Source organism: Cnephaeus nilssonii, assembly GCF_951640355.1.
Source record: "Cnephaeus nilssonii genome assembly, chromosome: 4".
Taxonomy (NCBI): domain Eukaryota; kingdom Metazoa; phylum Chordata; class Mammalia; order Chiroptera; family Vespertilionidae; genus Cnephaeus; species Cnephaeus nilssonii.
Window position 1 is genome coordinate 75,047,980 of NC_137075.1, and position 22,312 is coordinate 75,070,291.

The 22,312-nt window shown below is 39.0% G+C and overlaps 1 protein-coding gene and 1 pseudogene across 3 annotated transcripts in view; both read left to right on the plus strand.

The window, feature by feature from the left end:
• Positions 1–16,651, plus strand: part of ARID4A (AT-rich interaction domain 4A) — a 62,871-nt gene extending 46,220 nt beyond the window's left edge. The window contains exons 20-24 of one of the 2 annotated variants that reach the window (XM_079768908.1): positions 2,249–3,385; positions 3,691–3,795; positions 7,920–8,126; positions 8,724–8,870; positions 14,406–16,650. In XM_079768908.1, coding sequence (XP_079625034.1) covers positions 2,249–3,385; positions 3,691–3,795; positions 7,920–8,126; positions 8,724–8,870; positions 14,406–14,509 — 1,700 coding nt within the window. In that variant the 3' untranslated portion in view covers positions 14,510–16,650. Of the gene's footprint in view, positions 1–2,248; positions 3,386–3,690; positions 3,796–7,919; positions 8,127–8,723; positions 8,871–14,405 lie in introns of both variants that reach the window. The other variant, XM_079768909.1, reaches the window with a different exon arrangement.
• Positions 16,652–21,243: 4,592 nt separating this feature from the next.
• On the plus strand, positions 21,244–21,717 carry LOC307098604 (large ribosomal subunit protein uL24-like; annotated as a pseudogene). The gene has a single exon. The product of its transcript is annotated as a large ribosomal subunit protein uL24-like (transcript).
• Positions 21,718–22,312: the final 595 nt, after the last annotated feature.

Sequence of the window (22,312 nt, forward strand, 5' to 3'; positions counted from 1 at the left end):
AGGATATGTTGACAAGATGTACATCCTGCTGTGTGCTGCACTGTCCTTCAAAGCTTGCACCATGTTTCCTGTAATTCAGTGCTGTCCCCTAGGATCTTTTAGCAAAGCTGAGACTATGTTGTTCAAAGAGCACACACTAAAGTGGTATAGACATGTTTTGTGATGAGTGTAGGTGAACATATTTTATTCTGCTTTTACCTTTTTCCCCACTTTTCTATCTTTATGTTTTTCTATATAACTTAAGAAACATTAAATAGTTGCCTTATATATAAAAATGTCCCTGCCTTCAAGGAAAAAGCTATTTTGAACCTGCAGTTTTGCTGTTAGCCTGTAGGATGCTTGTGTGCCAATTAGGAAAGGGCATTCTTCCTCCTCTGTACTGCCATCTGCTGGAAGGTTGCCATATTACACAAATGCAACATGTCCACAGAGTGAAAGATCTCAGGTGGCATGCCATGTGCAGTGTGTAACCTATAAAACTATATATAGTAGTCTTGCTAAACTACTTATAAAAGGGGTTATTTTTTTAAAATTAATCCTCACCCAGGATATTTTCTCTGTTGGTTTTAGAGAGTGGAAAGGAGGGAGGGAGAGGTAGAGAGAGAGAGAGAAACATCAATGTGAGAGACACATTGATTGGTTGCCTCTTGCACATGCCCCTGACTGGGGTTGGGGATTGAATCTGCAACCCAGGTATGTGCCCATGACTAGGAATCCAACCTGCAACCCTTCATAATGTGGCCGACGCACTAACCATGAAGCCACACTGTGAGTCTATAATGTATAATATATTTTAACATGAGAACAAATGAATTCTAAATTCTGTATATGGTAAAACTACAAAATAAAACTAGGTATCTTTTTATTTACAACATACATTTAAATTTGCCTTTTTGATCTTCTTTACAATATAAACACCATGTGGACAGAATTTTTATATTTTACAGCTCCTATACCAGTGGTCGGCAAACTCATTAGTCAACAGAGCGGCAAACTGCGGCTTGCGAGCCGCATGTGGCTCACGAGCCGCGGTTTGCCAACCACTGTCCTACACAGTCTTAAAACTATTTTAAAAATTATCTGACTTAGAATAATTTCTTTGTCTCTTAATCAAAATAGTACTTAAGTTTTGAGAATTCACATTGCTCATTTTGTATATCTTTCTTTCCAGAATTATTTTTAGTAGAATGTCAGATTCCTAAGGCCATAAAATGGCCATCACATTTATTAATCACTACCTACACTAGATCTCAGATCAAACCACTTTATCACTTTGTATCTCAGTGTTAGTTCTTTGAATTTTCTAAGGAGTATCATAGCCTAAGCATGATACTAGTACAAATTGCAAATAGCTCTTTTACAGAATTAAGATAGTAATGTTTTCTATGTAATGTATTTTTACATGGAGTTTAACTTGAAACCCTCCTCCACACACATTTTTGGCACAAGTGTATGATTTATTTTATATCAGAAATTTCTGTAGGAAGGTATTCAGAGGTACATGATGAAGGTGTGTGGTTTTTTTTGTTTTTTTTTTGTCTTTGGCAGAATTTTTATTTAAAAACTAGAAGCCCGGTGCACGAAATTTGTGCACGGGGCGGGGGGGTGTCCCTCAGCCCAGCCTGCACGCTCTCCAATCTGGGACATCCCTCTCACAATCCAGGACTGCTGGTTCCCAACTGCTCGCCTGCCTGCATCCTGATTGCCCCTAACCGCTTCTGCCTGCCAGCCTGATCACCCCCTAACCACTCCCCTGCCAGCCTATTTGCCCCTAACTGCCCTCCCCTGCAGGCCTGGTCGCCCCTAAGTGCCCTCCCCTACTGGCCTGGTCACCCCTAACTGCCCTCCCCTGCAGGCCTTGTCACCCCTAACTGCCCTCTCCTGCAGGCTTGGTCTCCCCCAACTGCTCTCCCCTGAAGGCCTGGGTCCCCCCTAACTGCCCTTCCCTGCAGGCCCGGTCACTCCCAACTTCCCTCCTCTGCCGGCCTGGTCACCCCTAACTGCCCTCCTCTGCTGACCTGATCTCCCACAACTGCCCTCCCTTGCAGGCCTGATCCCTCACAACTGCCCTCCCCTGCTGGCCATCTTGTGGTGGCCATCTTATGTCCACATGGGGGCAGGATCCTTGACCACATGGGGGCAGCCATCTTGTGTGTTGAAGTGATGATCAATTTGCATATTATTCTTTTATTGGATAGGATTACATTGGTAATTAAAATAGAAACTTTTCTAATATTTCCTCTTGCAGACTCTTGTTCATCTGATAGTGAAACAGAAGACCTTTTAGAAAAGAATTTGATGAATGAAGAACTTTCTCCTGATATTAAAGAAGAACTAGAAAAAAATGAAAATTTAAATGATGATAAACTAGATGAAGAAAATCCAAAGATTGCTGCACATGTATTAAAGGAAAACGATAGGACTCAAATGCAGCCTTTTGAGACTTTGAAATTAGATATTGGAGAGAATGAACAAATAGTACAGATTTTTGGAAATAAATTGGAACAAACAGAAGAAGTAAAGAAAGAGGCAGAAAAGTCCCCTAAAGGAAAAGGAAGACGAAGCAAGACAAAAGATCTTTCTTTAGAAATTATAAAGATTTCGTCATTTAGTCAAGATGAAGCAGGAAATGAACCTCATATAGAAACTCACAGTCTAGAATTTCCTTCACTAGACAGTAAAAACTTTTCTTCTGCTACTGAAGATGAAATTGACCAATGTGCAAAAGAAAAAAAGTTGAAACGGAAAATACTGGGACATTCATCACCAGAGAAAAAAACAAGAATTGAGAACGGAATGGAAATGACAAATAGCATATCTCAAGAAAGGACCAGTGATAGTGTTGCATCTGAGGGAATGAAAAACTTAAATTTTGAACAACACTTTGAAATAGAAAATGAAGGAATGCCGTCATTGATAGCAGAGTCAAACCAAGGCATTCAGGAATTGACTAGTGAGAAATTTGATAGTCCAGCTGAAGAAACTGTAAATACTCCACTGAAAGAGGAAGAGGATACAATGCCTCTGATTGGGCCCGAAACCTTGGTTTGCCATGAAGTCGATTTGGATGATCTGGATGAAAAGGACAAGACCAGTATTGAGGATGTAGTAGTTGAAAGCTCTGAGTCTAACTCTCTGGTTTCTATTCCATCCGCCCTACCTCCTGTAGTACAGCATAACTTTTCAGTAGCTTCACCACTTACTCTCAGTCAAGATGAGTCTCGAAGTATAAAAAGTGAGAGTGACATAACCATAGAAGTGGATAGTATTGCTGAAGAATCCCAAGAAGCCCTCTGTGAGAGGGAATCGGCAAATGGATTTGAAGACAGCATCGCCTCTGGTACCTGTAGTATAATTGTTCAAGAAAGAGAGAGCAGAGAGAAGGGTAAGGACTTTACAGGGAGAAAATCAGCCTTTATATTAAAACCAAGTATTAGTAAATTAAGAGTTTAGGAACTCTGGATGTGTAAAATATGTTCGTTCCTCCCTCCCTCCCTTCCTTTCCTTTCTTCTGTCCTTCCTTACTCTGTCCATTCCCTTTCCCCCACCCTTTTTATAAATGTATGAAATTTATATACATGTTGTTATTTTTAACTAATATATAAAATAAATATATATATAAATTCATTTGTACAAGTGAATAAATATACTTGCTATTGACTTTTCAAGATGTCTCTCCCTTTTTTTCAGGTCAGAAAAGACCAAGTGAGGGAAATAGCGGATTACTAGCAAAAAAGCAAAAACGTACCCCAAAGCGAACGAGTGCTGTAGCCAAAAATGAAAAGAATGGAACAGGTTGGTGCTTTTCAATGCTGGCTTGTACAGTATTAATATTTTCAGCAGTTCGTTGGCTTGATCATTTGTGTCAATTTAAAAATAAATTTGGTTTATTGTATTCTAAAATAGCAATTTTCCCATTCATTTTTAATCTGAGGTGCTTGTCAATTTTATTTAGAACTAAAATTGCTGTGATAATTTATTATGCCTACTTGTATTTTTTATGTAAAGCAGTTTAATATTAGAGGAACATATTTGGGAAACTTGAATAAAAGAAAAACATTTGCTATAGTGGTACAAGCAGATTAAGTTTACATTTCTGAATGGGATGTTTTTTTTTATATCTAGAAAAGCTAATTGCTAAATGGTTTGGTAATTTTAAAACATGAGGAAATAAAAAAAAGAAAATTAGTTCATATGAATAGATAACATGAAAAACAGACTTCTGTACAATAAGGAATAAAATTAATTCGTAGAATATAGTAGAAATAAACATGGTTGATTTTGACAAATTAAAGTTTTACCTTCAAAACCTGCCTTCATACAAGTCTGAAAGAGATACTCTAGGTCCGTGGTCGGCAAACTGCGGCTCGCGAGCCACATGCGGCTCTTTGGCCCCTTGAGTGTGGCTCTTCCACAAAATACCACAGCCTGGGCGAGTCTATTTTGAAGAAGTGGCTTTAGAAGAAGTTTAAGTTTAAAAAATTTGGCTCTCAAAAGAAATTTCAATCGTTGTACTGTTGATATGTGGCTCTGTTGACTAATGAGTTTGCCAGCCACTGCTCTAGGTTATACTAGATACATGTGCCAAAGAAAGAGCATATAATTTATATAAGGCATTTCAGGTGCTCAGTAGCCTTTATGTGGCTGGACAATACAGGACTAGAGTATAGAGAAAGAGAGATGGGAAATGAGACTAGAAAGGTAGCAGGAATTACAAAGGGAAAATGAGCAACTTTATAGTGGATAAAACTGGTGGGCACCACCTTAGTTAGATGATCAAAGTGAGCACCACCAACAATGGGACAAATTGAAACTATGTACCATCTGACACAATGTAGTAAGAAGAACATAGCAGCACATCTGTGATTTCCTCTCAAAGATGCATAACCTGAATGTAATCATGAGAAACGATCAACAAATTCAAACTGCAGGATATTCTATAAAATAACTTCTAAAATTGTCAAGGTCATGAAAATCAAAGAAGAATTGTTGCAGATTGAAGGAGACTTATGAGATGTGACAGCTAAATGCAATATGTGATTCTCACCTGGACCCTATTGCTATAAAAGGACATGACTGGGTCAAGTAGAGAAACTTGTATGGACCGGAGGATTAGACGATAGCAATATATTTGTGTTAATTTCCTGATTTTGATGGTTGAATTATGGTTCCGTAGGAGTGTGGTGGTTTTCAAAACATATCCACAAATTTGTTGATACTCTTCTCTTCAAGAGACAAAGCTAATTCTCTCCCCTAGAGTGTGGGCTGAATTTAGTGACTCACTTCTAACAAAGTGGAAGTGATAGACTACAGCTCTGGAGAATAAGTCATAAAAGGCACCACAAATTCCTCCTTGTTCTCCCTTGGATCACTTTCTCTGGGAGAAGTTAGCTGTCACACTGTGAGGATACTCAAATAGTCCGTCTATGAAGAAGCCCAGGTTGTAAGGAACTGAACATATCCTGCCAACAGCAAGCAAGAAACTGAGGCCTTCTGACAACAGCCACTACATGAATCACCTGGAAAGCATATCCTCGAGCTCCAGTCAAGTCTTCAAGCACCACAGCCTCAGCTAAAAGCTTGACTGCAACCTTATCAGATCTCCTGGTCCAGACCACACAGCCAAGCTGCTCTCAGAGTCTGACCCTCAGATACCTCGTGAGATACTAAACATTTGTTTAACCTAAGATTTAATCTAAGATTTGGTGTAATTTGTCCATGCATATACATAGGAAAATGTTCTTGTTTTTAAAGAAATAAGCACTAAAATACTTAAGTATGATAGGGCAATTTTTAAATGGGTCAGAAAAACATTTTTTTGGCAGCTGTCCTTATAACTTTTTTGTAAGGTTGAAAATGGTATCAAAATAAAAAGTTAAAAAGATTGAAAAGGAGGAAAGGAGATGGATGAGTTTTACTTTTTGGAAAGAATCTTTGGCTTAACTAAGGCAGTGAAGGAAGGAAACAGAATCACTACAACTCAGTTATTCGTTATGAGAAATTAGTTAACACATTGAACACAGGAATATCACCAGGTTGTTGGAAGAGTAATTTAGGGATTGTTGAGTTTGAGGTACCCAGTATTAGGAAAATTGGGGCCTTGAGCTTAGAAGAAAGTCTGTTTTTAGAAGATAGTTGTCAAAGGAGTGCAAGCCAGTGAGATTGCTATGGGAGAATAAAATGAGAAAAAGTACAGCATAGGAAATGTAGTCATTAATATTGTAGTACCTGTGTGGTGCCAGGTGGGTACTGTAAATATCAGGGGGAACACTGTGTAATGTATATGATTGTCTAACCATTATGCTGTATACTTGAAACTGATGCAAAGTAATATTGAATGTAAACTGTGATTGAAAAAAAAAAAGAAGAAAAAGGACCAAGAGTATAATTATGTAGGATATCTCTTTATATGGGACAGCCAGGAAGAGTGGAGTAGAAACTGATCGAAGATAAATGAAAATCAATAAACTAGTGGGTTTGAATAAGAAAGGCGTTCCAAATGCTGTAGAATATTCAATAAGATTAAAATATATAGTCATTGAATCTGGCCATCATAAGTGTTTGGGACTCTAATAATAGCACAGTGATGTGATCAGAAGGTGTGTAAATCAAGGTAACAGAGAATTTCTTTGAAGAAATTTGACCTTAAAGAGAAGGAAAGAAGTGCTGATGAAAGGGAAAGGTTTTTCTCTCCCCTCCCTCTCTAAGGGTAGGAAACATCTAAGCATGTTGGTAGACAGAAAAATTGAAGTTAAATTAAGATTGTGAATTGACATTGGGAATTTCAGAGGAGCTGGAAGTAGATGGTTTTAACCCTTTGCACTCGCTTGCTTTTTTCTCGATTCCTTTATTCTAATGCTAACCGTGTCGTCACACTCGACATCCGAGTGCAACTTAAGAGTACAGCTAAAGAGATTAGTTTGCCCAGAAACGGTTTCCTTGTTTTGAGGCCAACAAATGGGCAGCAAGGACAGATACAGGTAGGGGAGGGGCTGGGAAATTGCCTTTTCAGTTGAAAGCAAGGTTTGCTTTTGAGAGAGAATAGGGTAGAAGTAGGGTATAGAGCTTTAGAAACATAAAATTGAGAGGCAATTCTAATTTGTTATTAAGTGAAAACCAAAAGCATCTCTAATACAGATTAGGTGAGGAGGGATGTAGAGTTTTAAATAAATATCTGCTCACATTTTATTATACATATGTTAAAGATAAAGACTGTGTGTACATCAGGATCTTTCTTGCCCTACAGGTTTGGCTAGAGCGTCAGCCTTCGGACTGAAGGGTCCCAGGTTCGATTCCAGTCAAGGGCACCTGCTTGGGTTGCAGGCTCGATCCCCAGTAGGGGGCGTATAGGAGGCAGCCGATCAATGATTCTCTCTCATCATTGATGTTTTTTTCTCTCTCTCCCTCTCCCTCCCTAAAATAAATTTTAAAAAATATGTTTTTTTAAAAAGATCTTTCTTTGTGCTTTTTTATATATATAGTTTCAGTAGGTCCTTTTTATTGATTTTAGAAAGGGAGAGAGAGAAATATCAATGATGAGAGAGAATCATTGATTGGCTGCCTCCTGCATGCCCCCTACTGGGGGGTTGAGCCTGCAATCCAGGCAGGTGCCCTTGACTAGAATCAAACCCGGGACCCTTCAATCCGCAGGCCAACGCTCTATCCACTGAGCCAAACTAGATCTCTAGTTCATTCTTGTTCAACAACTTTAGCAAAGTATTCAATAGTATATTATTTTTAACCATTTTCCTATAGGTAAGCATTTAGATTTTCCTTTTTTTTTTTTCTGTTAAAAACTTTGCACATTGTGCACTTATTTCTGTAGGATACCAAAAAGTGTAATTGCTGGTTCTGTTGCATATTGATATTTGAGATTTATATATTTTCTAATCTGAGTCAATTTTCTGTTGTTATTATAGGACAAAGTAGTGATAGTGAAGATCTTCCTGTCCTAGACAATTCAAGTAAATGTACCCCAGTAAAGCATCTTGGTGTATCTAAGCCACAGAAGCTTGCACGATCTCCTGCAAGAATATCCCCTCACATCAAAGATGGAGAAAAAGATAAACACAGAGAAAAACATCTGAATTCGTCCCCTAGGACATATAAGTGGAGCTTTCAACTCAGTAAGAAGCTTATAAAAAACTTGAATGTATATTGTAAAGTGGTATATACCTTGAAATGTCAAAATGAGGGATAAAGGATGAGCAAATTCATTTATTTCAGTTTCCAAATACTGTCTTATCAGTAATCATCATTTGTTATCTTAAATACAAATCCATGTCATTTCATAATACTAACTTGTTAAATCTTCACTGGAGGAAAATCTCCAGTTAGGAAATAAGACATGTCTGATTTATATGAATTGATGAAATAATCACCCTTTCTAGTATGGAAATAACTAGTAAATGATAAAGCCATCAACATAAAGAAGCTATTTGGGTAAATAACTACAATTATAGATCAGCTGTGTGTTGATGTTTTCTTACCTTTTTTTTATCATTTAAAATATCAAGTAATGTTTAGTATAGAAATATTGGGCTACATAAAGAAATCTTATTCCTGAAATTAATGTCATCCCTGTTTATAGAGACTTACTAGCATAATATAAGTTTTAATAAACTAAAGCTTTTGATGATTTATAAGTTGGACTTCTGATAGAATTGCCATATTTTTCCTGAAAAAATTATTTTTAAATTCTAATTAACTTTTTTCCCTCTTAGATGAATTAGATAATATGAACAGTACAGAGAGAATCTCTTTTCTCCAAGAAAAACTACAGGAAATCAGAAAATACTACATGTCTTTAAAGTCTGAAGTTGCAACCATCGACAGGAGGAGAAAAAGATTAAAAAAGAAAGACAGAGAAGGTAATTTAATTATAATTTTTCTTTCCTCTACTTTTTAATATATAGCCTATCATCTTAGCAGATACAGGTTTGTCACTCCTTGAATATAGTATACATTTATTAATTGTTGTTTTTAGATTCTTAGTATTTTCTTCTTTGTTGCTGTTGAAATGAGTCAACAACTGAATTAATCAGAATGAGACTCTTGAAAGAGACCATGAACTGTTTTACAAAATGTGTGATTTTACTAAATGTGATGGGTTCTCAAGAGTTGACTTGCTTGGAATTCACTTTTTGCTCAACATTTTACTGGCTGCCTGTTAATAGGTACTGTATTTGTTATTATGAGGTTCACCAGATTGTTGGGATCATAAGTCATTTCCTAAGCAACTACTATATATATATATATAAATATATATAAAAGCCTAAGCGACCATCGCAACCAAACGGATAACCGAACAGGCTGCGTGGGGCGACCAGGCCGGCAGGGGGGTCAGCGAGGGGCGACCAAACGACCAAGCAGCAGGCTGCGTGAGGCAACCAGGTTGGCAGGGGGGTCAGTGAGGGGCGACCAGGCCAGCAGAGGGGGACAGTGAGGGGTGACCAGGTCGGCAGAGGGGGGTCAGTGAGGGGCGACCAGGCCAGCAGAGGGGGACAGTGAGGGGTGACCAGGTCGGCAGAGAGGGGCAGTGAGGGGTGACCAGGCCGGCAGGGGGGGCCAGTTAGGGGTAACCAGGCCGGCAGTGGGGGGGCAGTTGGAGGTTACTAGGCTGGTGGGGGGGCAGTTAGGGGTGATCAGGCAGGCAGGTGAGCAGTTAGGAGCCAGTGGTCCGGGATTGTGAGAGGTATGTCCAAATGCTGGTTTAGGCCCAAACCCCAGGATCGGGCCTAAACCGGCAGTTGGACATCCCCCAAGGGGTCCTGGATTGGAAAGGGTGCAGGCTGGGCTGAGGGGACCCCCTCCCCCAACCCCTGTGCATGAATTTTGTGCACCAGGCCTCTAGTATAAGATAATTCAGGTGAACAACATTAACCCTTTGCACTCGCTTGCTTTTCTCTGGATTCCTTTATTCTAATGCTAACCGTGTCGAGTCACACTCGACATCCGAGTGCAAAAGGTTAATGCATACATACCATGTGCCAGGCGCTCTTCTAGGTAGTAGAAGTACGGAGATGAATGAGATCCAGACTTTGATCTAAAAGATACTAATGTCTAGTGCAGTGATGGCGAACCTATGACACACGTGTCAGCACTGACACGCGTAGCCATTTCTGATGACACGCGGCCACTGAGGTGGCCGCATGCCGAGGATGAAACATTTGCTGCTCCTGAGGATGAAACATTAATGTTTTCTCCTCAAAGTGACACACTACCCGAGTTATGCTCAGTTTTTTGGCGAAGTTTGACACACCAAGCTCAAAAGGTTGCCCATCACTGGTCTAGTGGGACAGTGTATGATGAGGGACCCAAGAGTGATAACAAGTACACGAGTTGGTAGAAGGAGAAATTACTTTAGAGTAGTCATGGGGAGAGAATAGTGTCTGACCTAGACCTTAAAAATATGTAGGATTGCCCTGGCCCAGTGGCTCAGTTGGTTGGAGCGTTATTTCATATATCAAAAAGGTTGAAGGGTACATACCTACGTTGCCAGCTTGGTCCTGGTTGGGATGCATATACTGGAGGCAACTGGTCAATGTTTCTTTCTTTTATCTCACTCTCTTTCACCTTCCTCCCTCCCTCCTTCCCTTTTCCTCTTCCCATTTCTCTCTTTTTCTCTCCCTCTCTCTCCCTTTCTCCCTCTCTGAAGTTAATTTTTAAAAGCCAACAAAACATATCCTCAGGTGAGGATTTTTTTTTTTTTAAGTATAGGATTGCACTAGCCAGTTTGGCTCATTGGATAGAGCGTTGGCCTGTGAACTGAAGGGTTCCAGGTTCAATTCCAGTCAAGGGCACACACCCGGGTTGGGGGCTTGATCCCCAGTTGGGGGCGTGCAGGAGGCATCTGATCGGTGATTCTCTCTCATCATTGATGTTTCTATCTCTCCCTTTCCTTTCCTCTCTGAAATCAATAAAAAAATATATATTTTTAAAAATTTTAATAAATAAAAAGTATAGGATTAATTTCTAATTAAATATTGACATGTTCATATCTACTCTATCCCAAATCCCAACTAAAATAACAGTAAAGAAAATCAAAAGCCTTATACCCACAAGGACAAGAGAATGGCACAGCAGAGTGTGACTGATAAGAAATGTCAACAGCCTATCTTTTGGAAGCTTAGGAGCAGATAAACTACTTAACTGTCCTAGCAGATAAGGGAATACTAAAACCTAAGCTTGTTTATTCTTGCAGTAGGACAAAACAAGCCAGTTAATACCACAGCACCCCAGAAAAGCTATAAAGGCAGGGATATGGGGTGAGGCTGAAAAATGGAGTTTGGTTGAAAATGGAAGGAAAAATTAGATCCTTTTGTCTGACCCTGTGCAGCATACTACCTTTTCCCACAGCACTGTCAGAAAATAAGGTGGGTGAAGGGGCTCAATAAGCTTGTATACTCAGGGATATCAGTCATAGGTGAAGGTGAGAGCGAAGTGCTAAACCAAAAATATGATCATGAGTAAAAGTTTGCAGAACTGAATGGTGAGACTCCTATCCTCTTTCCAACCGGAGATCTTAGCCTATTGGCTCCCTGAGAGCCATCAACCAAGTGTATGCTCATTTCTGGGACAAGATAGAAGGAAACCTCTGGAGAAACTGGACAACTCAAGAGAAATGGTCTAACATAGATACCAACATTTGGAGGTTCCTGAATCAAAAAGCAAGATCCTTGCCAATAATTACATGTGCAGTGCCCACCACTGAAAAGTCCTACCTACTTATGCATGCACAGCTTCTGGTTAGCTTTTTAATGTCCCTCTCTCAAATATGGAAGCCATAATATCAGATAGGAAAGCCTCTACATACATGAAGACAGAAGCCAAAGTAGAAAAGGGGGGGAAAAAGGAACTTGGAAAAAAATAGACAATGTACCACATAAAGACACCAAACTATAAATAATATCCAGAGATATAGGAAAGATATGGCAGTCTCAAAAGAAGAATACAATTTTAATAAAATTCAGAGAACAAGATGAATCTGTTAAAATTAAAAATATGAGAGCAGAGCCCAGCTAGCATGGCTCAGTGGTTGAGTGTCGACCTATGAACCTGGAGGTCATGGTTTGAGACCTGGTAAGGCACATGCCCAGGTTGCAGGCTTGCTCCCCAGTGTGGGGTGTGCAGGAGGCAGCCAATCAATGATTCTCTCTCATCATTGATGTTTCTATCTATCTCTCCCTCTCCTTTTCTCTCTGAAATGAATAAAAATATTTTTAAAAATATGATAGCAGGAATTTGTAAAAAGATGTAATAGAATGGATAGATAGCAAAGCTAAAAACTCCCAGTAGAAGGTCAAAAAGACAATAGGAGAGAATCAGAAGTATTCTGAATCATAGGATTTCTAGAAAAAGTACTGAATAAACATAGGATGAAGTTGTCATCAAAGCAGTATTATAAGAAAGATTTCCAGAATTGAAGGATATGAGATAGATGATTGACAGGACTCACTGTGACCTCTGTGAAGAATAGGAGAGAAAAATTACACCAAAGCACATTATGAAATTTCAGAACCCTATGGATAAAGAGAAGATTCCAAAAGTTTACCATATAAAGGCACATACAAAAAAAAAAAATGGGTCTCAGAATGGCATGAGGTTTCTTAATGGTAGCACTGGAAACTAGAAACCAAGCTAAGAAGACAACGTGAGATCCAGCAAACATGGAATTCCACATAGAGAAACAGGAAGGAAAATCTCAGGATGGTGAAGGAAAGCACTAGGCTGACCATTGCATAGCAGCCCTAGAAAGCAACTACTCCAGGAGCACGATGGGACAGGAGAGGCGGGTTCTCGGAGGGCTGTTTCTTTAAAAAACAAATAAAAGGTAAATGACCTGCACTGAGAGGATTTCGTTGCCTATGGCAGAGAGTTAAAGGATGAATTACTGACAGAATGACTTGTGTCATATGTGGTCATGAATCGTTCTATTCCCAGTGCAACTGCAACAGTTTTTAATTCCTGGAAATATGATGGAGCAAATGGAAAGGGATATGGTTGAGATAAAAGGGAAATGATTTCCATGTTTTGTCTTTTCTTTAAATACTGTAAACACAAAAAGAAGGAAAGGACAAGTTAAATTGAAATTTCTTCAGAGAACCCTCAACACTTTTGAGTTTCCTAAAGGTGATAAAAGTTTCAGACAATTGCAAAGATTCTCCTTCCCTGTTCTGTTCTCTTAGTTTTTTGTAGTTGAAGTGAGACTTCTATCATACATGTTAAAATTTGTAGTAATGAGTTAATGTTATATTGGTAGTACACACACTCTGAGAGACATACTTAAACAACAATTGAAACATTGAAAAACTAGCACACGAATCCATGCGCCAGAAGGTCGCTGCCGCCCTCCTGTAGTTCCCCCTGCCTCCCCCTCATAACTTGCTGCCCTGCCCCCTCCTGCAGATCCGTGATCAGGTCATTACGCTGTTGGTCATTAAGCCTCAGGGTGTAACAGATAATTAGCATATTCCTCTCTTATTATATAGGATGTTCAATAAAGTAGGAACAATTGACCCAACTGGCATGGCTCAGTGGTTGAGCATGAACCTATGAACCAGGAGGTTTACGATTTGATTCCCTGTCGGGGCACATGCCCAGGTTTCGGGTTCGATCCCTAGTAGAGGGCATACAGGATGCAGGGTGAATTCCTCCTAGGGACCTTTAAATGGGAGTTTAAGAGTTTCAGGCCCTCGATGGGCAGCTCAGTTGGTTAGAGCATCATCCAGATTTGCCAAGGTTTCGGGTTCAATTTCAGGTCAGGGCACATATAAGAAGCAACCAATGAGTGCATAAAAAAAGTGAAACAACAAATCAATGTTTCTTTTTCTCTTCCCCCCTTTCTCTCTCTCTCTAAAAATCAATAAATAAAGAAACGAGGGCCTGGGATTCTTAGGCTTTAAAATAAAAGAGAGCCCTAACCAGTTTGGCTCAGTGGATAGAGCGTTGGCCTGGGGACTGAAGGGTCCCAGGTTCGATTCCAGTCAAGGGATGTTCCTTGGTTGCGGGCACATCCCCAATAGGGGGTGTGCAGGAGGCAGCTGATCGATGTTTCTCTCTCATCGATGTTTCTAACTCTCTATCCCTCTCCCTTCCTCTCTGTAAAAAATCAATAAAATATATTTAATAAATAAATAAATAAAATAAAATAAGAGTTTGTCTTTTTAATATTTAAAAATTTATGTTGCTTTTTTTTTTTTAAATCTGAATTACTTTACTGACCAGAGACTGATTCTACTCATTTGAGCCAAAAAGTTTACTCATTTGAGCTGACAGTTTATTCCTACATGCAGCATCTAAGAAGACTACAACTGAAGAGAATAATGTTAATTCCTAACTTGCCAGTGACTGGCCATCTTTGCATGATAGTTTTTGAGTCTAATATAGTTCTTTTAATTCCACAGTGTCTCACGCAGGAGCCTCCATGTCATCTGCTTCATCAGACACTGGAATGAGTCCCTCATCATCATCTCCCCCACAAAATGTACTTGCTGTAGAATGCAGGTGATACTCGTTTTCTCTGCCTTCCCAGCAGTTTGCTGCCATGGACATAAATCCCAAAACTCTGAAATACAACCACAGAAAGCACTCAACTGGCTTGACATTGCTAAGTATATCCTGTCGACCCTTCCAGGCTGGATGGTATCTATTCCCTTCTTATCTTTTTTCTGTTGCAAAAAATAAGCTGATTAATAACTGAAATTTAGGAAGCCTGATGTATTTGTTATAATTTTTCTTCCTTTTTTTTTTTCATTTTTTGTGAAGATAGAAAAAGGGCACTTAGCAAATATGAATTTGTATAATAAAGCTTTCAGGTGTTATAGAAATCATAGACAGGCAAGTGCACATGATAAACATCAAAACATTATCCAGCTGAATAGTTACTGCTGCACTTTCACTAAGGTGGACTGAACACTTGGTGAGTAGGGGGTTTATGTTGTGTGTTTTTGTTTTTTATTGTCGTTGTTGTTGTTCTTTTTTATTTTTGTGGAAGCACTTGCTATGTAGAACTGCCAAAGTATATGTTCAGCAGTGTGCCCAGGTTTAAAGTGTAAATGGGACAAAATAAATTGTGAAAGGAAGTGTAGTTGACTGAAAACTACAGTTGTAATAAGTCTTCCACTTTTTATAGTATTTTTGAGCACACAATTATGCAAATATTTTAATGTTTATTAATGTTTACAGTGGAATTGTGAATAAGTTTTCAGTGGACTATCTTATCCCTTGACAAAAATATTTTGTCTTTTTTCTATGTAATTTCAGAGTTTTTATTTTGTTACAAAAAGACAAAAATGAAATATATAACAACAATGAAGTTATTTAACAAGATTTCTAAAGCTGAAATTTTTGTGTAAAATAAGGTATTATCTTGCAACTTGTTAAATATATTTATTCAGACATTGGATGTTGTATTTTTATGTATTTTTTAAAATATTAATAAAATTGAAAAAAAGAAAATTCTAGGTTAATTCACTCTTTGGATGACAATAGCTCTCAGCTGTCCCTCTTACAGGATGCTGCACCAGCAGCTCTGCTTGTATTGAAGGGAGTCTGTCTCAGTCCTTCAAACAGTATGATCTATGAATGGGCATCTGGATCATTAAATACATCCTCTTTTAGACACTTTGGCAGTCCTAGTATTTAAACTGTTTTGAGGATCAAATTTTTGGTTGCCCTTAAGATACTTTGTCACAGTTTTTATGTTTGCTATACTGCCGAATGAATTTATATCTCCCAAAGTTGAGATGCAACAACCAAGTAAAGCAATTATGTATGCTATGTCTGTGAATTGTTCCACAGACTGATACATTTTGTAAATAATTCTTCCAAAATCGTGTATTTAAAGCAGTTTTGCCATATACATTATGTAAAAACGTGATTTTTTAAAATCAGTTTTTAAATTCATGTTTGTACATTGAAAGGGTTTGTTTTTTTTAACTTCCTTTCTGTGTTTAATATGCTGTAGAGTAATAACCTAGATGCTCTAGACTGTATATCAGGATCTGATTTACACCAACCAAGTCAGAGCCAAACACTAGTGATGGCATAGCATTACTAAAATCATTGTTTCTTAATTTCATTTTACCGCATTGTGAACTTGTGATTCAGATTCCTTCCATTTTCACAGAGAATTAAAAACAAAAAAGTACTCTTGTAAAATGCACTTCTCTGTCTTTTCTTTGCAAAGCAGAAGTATTTCAATGTAAAATAAAAATAGAGCTCAGTGGGCAGTATTAATAAAGGCCATGTTTTAAACATAGGCTTTATATATTTAATTTTCATTGAAGTGATTGTTGTTTTCCTAAGTGCCAGTAACTTACAGTTGGAAAGTCAAGACTTCAGAAAACAAAGCATATTCAATATATTCTTCAGTTTTCACAATAAAATTTTTCTAATACTTAATTATAAAATTGAAAAATGTGTGTCATTCAAATCCAGTTGGAAGTAGGAGGCAACCTTAGATTCAGACATTAGAAATTTTAACGATTTCCTTGAATACCAATTCAGTAAATCTGAGATAACTAGTTATCAGCTTGGATATTGTCCCTTCTAATTGATATAAATCTGGTAATGAAGTATTGTGACCTTGTTACAGAGAGCAAAGTTATATATTCACTAGAGGCCCGGTGCACAAAATTCGTGCACAGGAGCAGGGGTCCCTTAGCCCGGCCTGTACCCTCTCCAATCCAGGATCCCTCTTGCAATCCGGGACTGCTGGCTCCTAACCGCTCGCCTGCCTCCCTGCCTGATCGCCCCTAACCTCCTCTGCCTGCCGGCCTGATCGCCCCTAACTGCCCTCCCCTGCTGGCCTCATCGCCCCTAACTGCCCTCCCCTGCAGGCCTCATCACCCCTGACTGCCCTCCCCTGCAGGCCTCATCGCCCCTGACTGCTCTCCCCTGCCGGACTCATTGCCCCTAACTGCTCTCCCCTGCCGGCCTGATCGCTCCTAACCACCTCTGCCTCGGCCCCCGCCACCGTGGCTTTGTCCAGAAGAACGTCCGGAAGATGTCCGGTCTAATTAGCATATCACCCTTTTATTAATATAGATTGGGTATATGGACACGGTTAAAATTCTTTTATTTGGGCCTAGAAAGTCTTATGAAACTAAGTGAATATTGACTAGGTAATAAAATTAAAGATAAGATAGTAAGTGAATATTGGTTAGGTAATAAATTCAAATATTGGGTATATTTTGAGTTTAGCTTAAACTTTGAGTAAACAGTCTTGCATGTGACTAAAAAAGTAAAATTATAGGTACTCTCAGGAGCATGCCCACATCATTCCCTGTCCCTGTCCCTGTCCCTTTCCCTTCCCCACCAGGGCACTTTACCATTACCTTCCTCACTCCCAAGCGCCGAGGGCCCTTCCTTTACCTCTATAACTTGTTCTTAAGCTCATTTCTTACACAAATTGCTTCTTCCTCTGTGACATTATAAATATATGTTCTCTTATTTTAAAAAAAAAGTAAAAGTATAAAGACACTCTAATATCTAAAATGGAAGGTGTGCCCAGCTGGTGTGGCTCAGTGGTTGAACATTGACCCATGAACCAGGAGGTCAATTCCTGGTCAGGGCACATGCCCAAGTTGTGGGCTTAATCTCTAGTAGGGGCTGTGCAGGAAGTAGCTGATTGATGTTTCTCTTTCATTGATGTTTCTATCTCTTTTCCTCTCTAAAAATAAATAAAAACATTTTAAAATATAAATAAATAAAATGGAAGGTGCTATCTATTAAAATCAAGTACTTTGAGGATTATGGAGATTTCTATTTTAGTATTCCTTTGTGTACTTTTATGGTTGGTTGTTCTGTAGAATTACTACTTTTCCGATCCTTCACTAAGGAAGATGTTTGTATATATGTTAGCACATACATACTATGTCTTCTATGAAATTTCTTTAAATCATTGAAATCTACATGAATTAAGCTATTAATTTGCTTATATACCTTTCTTATAAGTCCTGTAATTTACCATAGCTAGAAACATTGTGAAAGTACACAAAGTATATTACCAGAATTCATAATCAACAATTTATTATCTTCAATGTGCCAGGTATTGTGCTAAGGCCCAGGAATCACAATAGTGAACAAGACAGAAAAAAGTCCCTGTATTTTCGTGGAATGTATAATCCAGTGAGGTAGATGTTAAACCCTTAATCTATGTAATTCTTACTGCAGGTGTGATAAGCATATGAAGTTTCGGCATGCCATGAGGTAGTGATACAGAGCCCAAGTTTGAAGGCAAAGATGGTCTGGGAAGGCTTTGCAGAGAAAGCAAAAGCCCAGTCACAATTATGAATTGGCTAGGCAAACGGGAGGAGACAATAGAGAGTAAAGTGCTCCAAGCACAGGAAGGAGACGAAATTGGTAGAATAAGTCAGGACAAGAATAGACCTGAGGCCAGGAGCCAGAACTATACAGGCATTGCCCAAACCTGCCCTTGCCCACCTCTGTGTTTTGCTCCTTATGTTCCCCCCATAATTCTGATACTTAGTTGTCCAGAGCTATCTCAGCAGCTACTTTTTCCATGAAGTTTTGCTGACTTCTCATTATCACCAGAATATCTCCTTCTATTGGGCTCTGATAACATTTTCAATTTGTATTATTTTCCTTGACAACTTATCTTGTATTATGCTTACTTATGCACGTGTCTTATTATCCTACTAGAGGCCCGGTGCATGAAATTTGTGTACGGGGGGGGGGTCTCTCAGCCTGGCCTGCACCCTCTCATACGCCCCACCCCTGGCCACTTGGTGCCTGTATATGCAAATTAACCTGCCATCTTTGTTGGGTTAATTTGCATACTCCTGATTGGCTGGTGGGCGTCACGAAGTTATGGTCAATTAGCATGTTACTCTTTTATTAGTGTAGACTAGATGTTTAGTTTCTTATGTCCTCCTTAGTTACAGTTGTATCTCACACAGTGCCTGGTCCAGCATCTAACACATAGTAAAAATGTCAAAAACTTGTTTACCACCCTAGCCAGTTTTGCTAAGTGGTTAGAGTGTCAGCCTGAACACTGAAGAACTCAGTTTTGAGTCTGGTCAAGGGCACATACCTCAGTTGCAGGCTCGATCCCTGGCCCCCTGGCCCATACAGGAGGCAATCAATTGATGTGTCTCACATTGATGTTTCTGTCTCTCCCCTCTCTTCCAGTCTCTAAAAATCAATGGGAAAAAATATCCTCTCGTGAGGATTTTAAAAAATACACACACCAAAAAACACACTATGTTTACTTATGGTGAGAAAAGTTACTTTTGAATTGTTAGTTTCTTTTTTTTCTTTTTTTTTTTTACTAATGATCTTTATTTAATAGTTCTTTTCACCAAGATTTGAATATACACTTCACCAAAGAAGACGTAATGATGGCAAATAAGCACTTATAGTGTTCATCAAGAGAATGAGAAAACAAGCCATAAACCAGAAAAAAATATTTGTAGAAGATCTAATAATTATGTTTTAGTCTGTTTGGGCTGCTCTAACAAAAATACTATAAACTGGGGGGCTTATAAACAAACATTTTTCATAGTTCTGCAGGGTGGGAGGTCAGATTAAGGTGCCAGCATGGTCAGGTCAGGGCCTTCTGAGGGAGAAGGGGCTAGGGAGCTCTGCGGGGCTCTCTTCAAAGGGCACTAATCTCAATCATGAGGGCTCCACCCTCTTGATGTAATCATCTCTAAGAAGCCCCACCTCCTAATACCATCATTAGGGATTAAGATTTCAACATAGGAATTGGGGGTGTGAGGGGACAAACATTCAGACCATAGCATACTATTACCCAAAATATACAAATAAAAATAAAAATGCAACAATAAGGAATAATACAATTTAAAAATGGGCCAAAGACAGACACTTCACCACCAAGAAGATAGATGGCAAGTAAGTATGTGAAAAGATGGTCTACATCATATGTCATCAGGAAATTGCAGATTAAAGCATACCACTACATACCTATTAGAATGCAAAGATTCAAAACACTAACAATACCAAGTGCTGGTGAGAATGTGGAAGAACGGCAACTCATTTACTGCTAGTGGAATGCAAAAATGGCACAACCTATTCGAAAGACAGTTTGGCTGTATTTTTTTTACAAAACTAAACATACTCTTAGCATATGATCCAGCAATCATGATCCTTTGTGTGTGTGTGTGTGTGTGTGTGTGTGTGTGTAAATGAGTTGAAGACGTGTCTACACAAAAACCTACACACAGATGTTTACAGCAGCTTAATTCATAGTTACTAAAACTTCGAAGCAACCAAGATGTCCCTTCAGTAAGTGGATGATAAAACTGGTACATCCAGACAACAGGATATTACCACTAAGAGAAATGATCAAGTCAAGAGAAGACATGGAAGGACTTAAATGCATATTACTAAGTGAAAGAAGCCAATCTGAAAAGACTACATACAACATTCTGGCAAAGGCAAAATAATGGAGACAGTACAAAGGTCAGGGGTTGGGAGAGGGAGAGATTGTATAGATGTAGCAGAGTAAAACTGCTCTGCATAATGTTATTCTGATGGATATATGTAATTATATGTCAAAATCTACGTATATAAAAGGCTAATATGCAAAGTGTGTCCTCGGGAGTTTGATCACTCACTGTGACATGCACTGGCCATCAGGGGGTGGCACGAACGAAGGAAGGTCCCAGCCAGCAGCCATAAGGAAGGCCCCGGCTGGCAGCCTGAAGGCCCCGATTGGCCTTAATGGCTGGCCAGGCCCAGGGACCCTACCGGTGCACGAATTTTGTGCACTGGGCCTCTAGTCATTATATATTGCATAACATCAAGTGAACCCTAATGGTCCTAGCCGGTTTGGCTCAGTGGATAGAGTGTTGGCCTGCAGACCAAAGGGTCCCAGGTTCAATTCTGGTCAAGGGCATGTATCTTGATTGCAGGCTCCTCCTGACTTGGGCCCTGGTCCTGGTCGGGACTCCTTCAGGAGGCAACCAATTGATGTGGTTCTCTTATATCGATGTTTCTGTCTTTCCCTCTCTCTTCTACTCTCCCTAAAAATCGATGGAAAAATATCCTTGGGTGAAGATTTTTTTTAAAAAGTGAACCCTAATGTATATTATAGACTTTGGGTGATAATGATGTGTCAGTGCAGGCTCATTGATTACAAGAAATGTGCCACTCTGGGATGCTGGTGGTAGGGGAGGGTGTGTGTGTGGGATCAGTATATGAGGGCCCTCCATACTTTCTACTGCACCTAAAACTTCTCTAAAGAATAAGCTCTTCCCTCTTGCAGCCATCGTAGGAGCGCCAGCGGTCAAAATGAAGTTCAATCCCTTTGTGACTTCTGACCAGAGCAAGAACTGTAAAAGGTATTTCAATGTACCTTCCCACATTCGAAGGAAGATTATGTTGTTTCCTCTTTCCAAAGAGCTGAGACAAAAGTACAATGTTCGATCCATGCCCATCCAAAAGGATGATGAAATTCAGGTTGTTTGAGGACATTACAAAGGGCAGCAAATTGGCAAAGTAGTCCAGGTTTACAGGAAGAAATATGTCATCTACATTGAACGAGTGCAATGGGAGAAAGCTAATGGTACAACTGCTCATGTGGGCATTCACCCCAGCAAGGTGGTTATCACTAGACTAAAGCTGGACAAACACCGCAAAAAGATCCTTGAACGTAAAGCCAAATCTCGCCAAGTAGGAAAGGAAAAGGAAAAATATAAGGAAGAAACAATTGAGAAGATGCAGGAATAAAGTAATATTATATACAACTTTCAAAAAAAAAAAAAGACTTTTTAAAAGGTGTTCAATATTAGCCATTAGGAAAATACAAGATAAAACCACAGTGAGAATCCTCTGTATGCCTATTGAAATGCTAAAATTGAGAAGGTTGACCATACCAAATGTTGGCAACCATATGGAGGAACTGGAACTCTCATATATTGTTGGTGGGAATGCAAAATGGTTTAATCATTTTGGAAAGATGTTTGACAGTTTGTTTAAAAATTAAGCACTCCTAAAAGTCTAGATCACCTTCTTGGATTTTTATTACCCAAGTTAAAAAAATAAATAAAAATAAATAAAAAATAAACACTCCTACCATATGATGCAGCCATTTCACCTTTAGGAGTTATTTAAGAGAACGGAAAATATTTTGTCCTTATAAGGACTTGAATACAAATGTTTATAACAGCTTTATTTGTAATAGCAATAAATGAAACAATCAATGTCCCTCAACAGATGAATGGTTAAATACATTGTCTTATATATCCATAAAATGAAATGCTACTTACCAATAAAAATGTACTACTGATAAAACAATACAGATGACTCTCCAGATAATTATGCT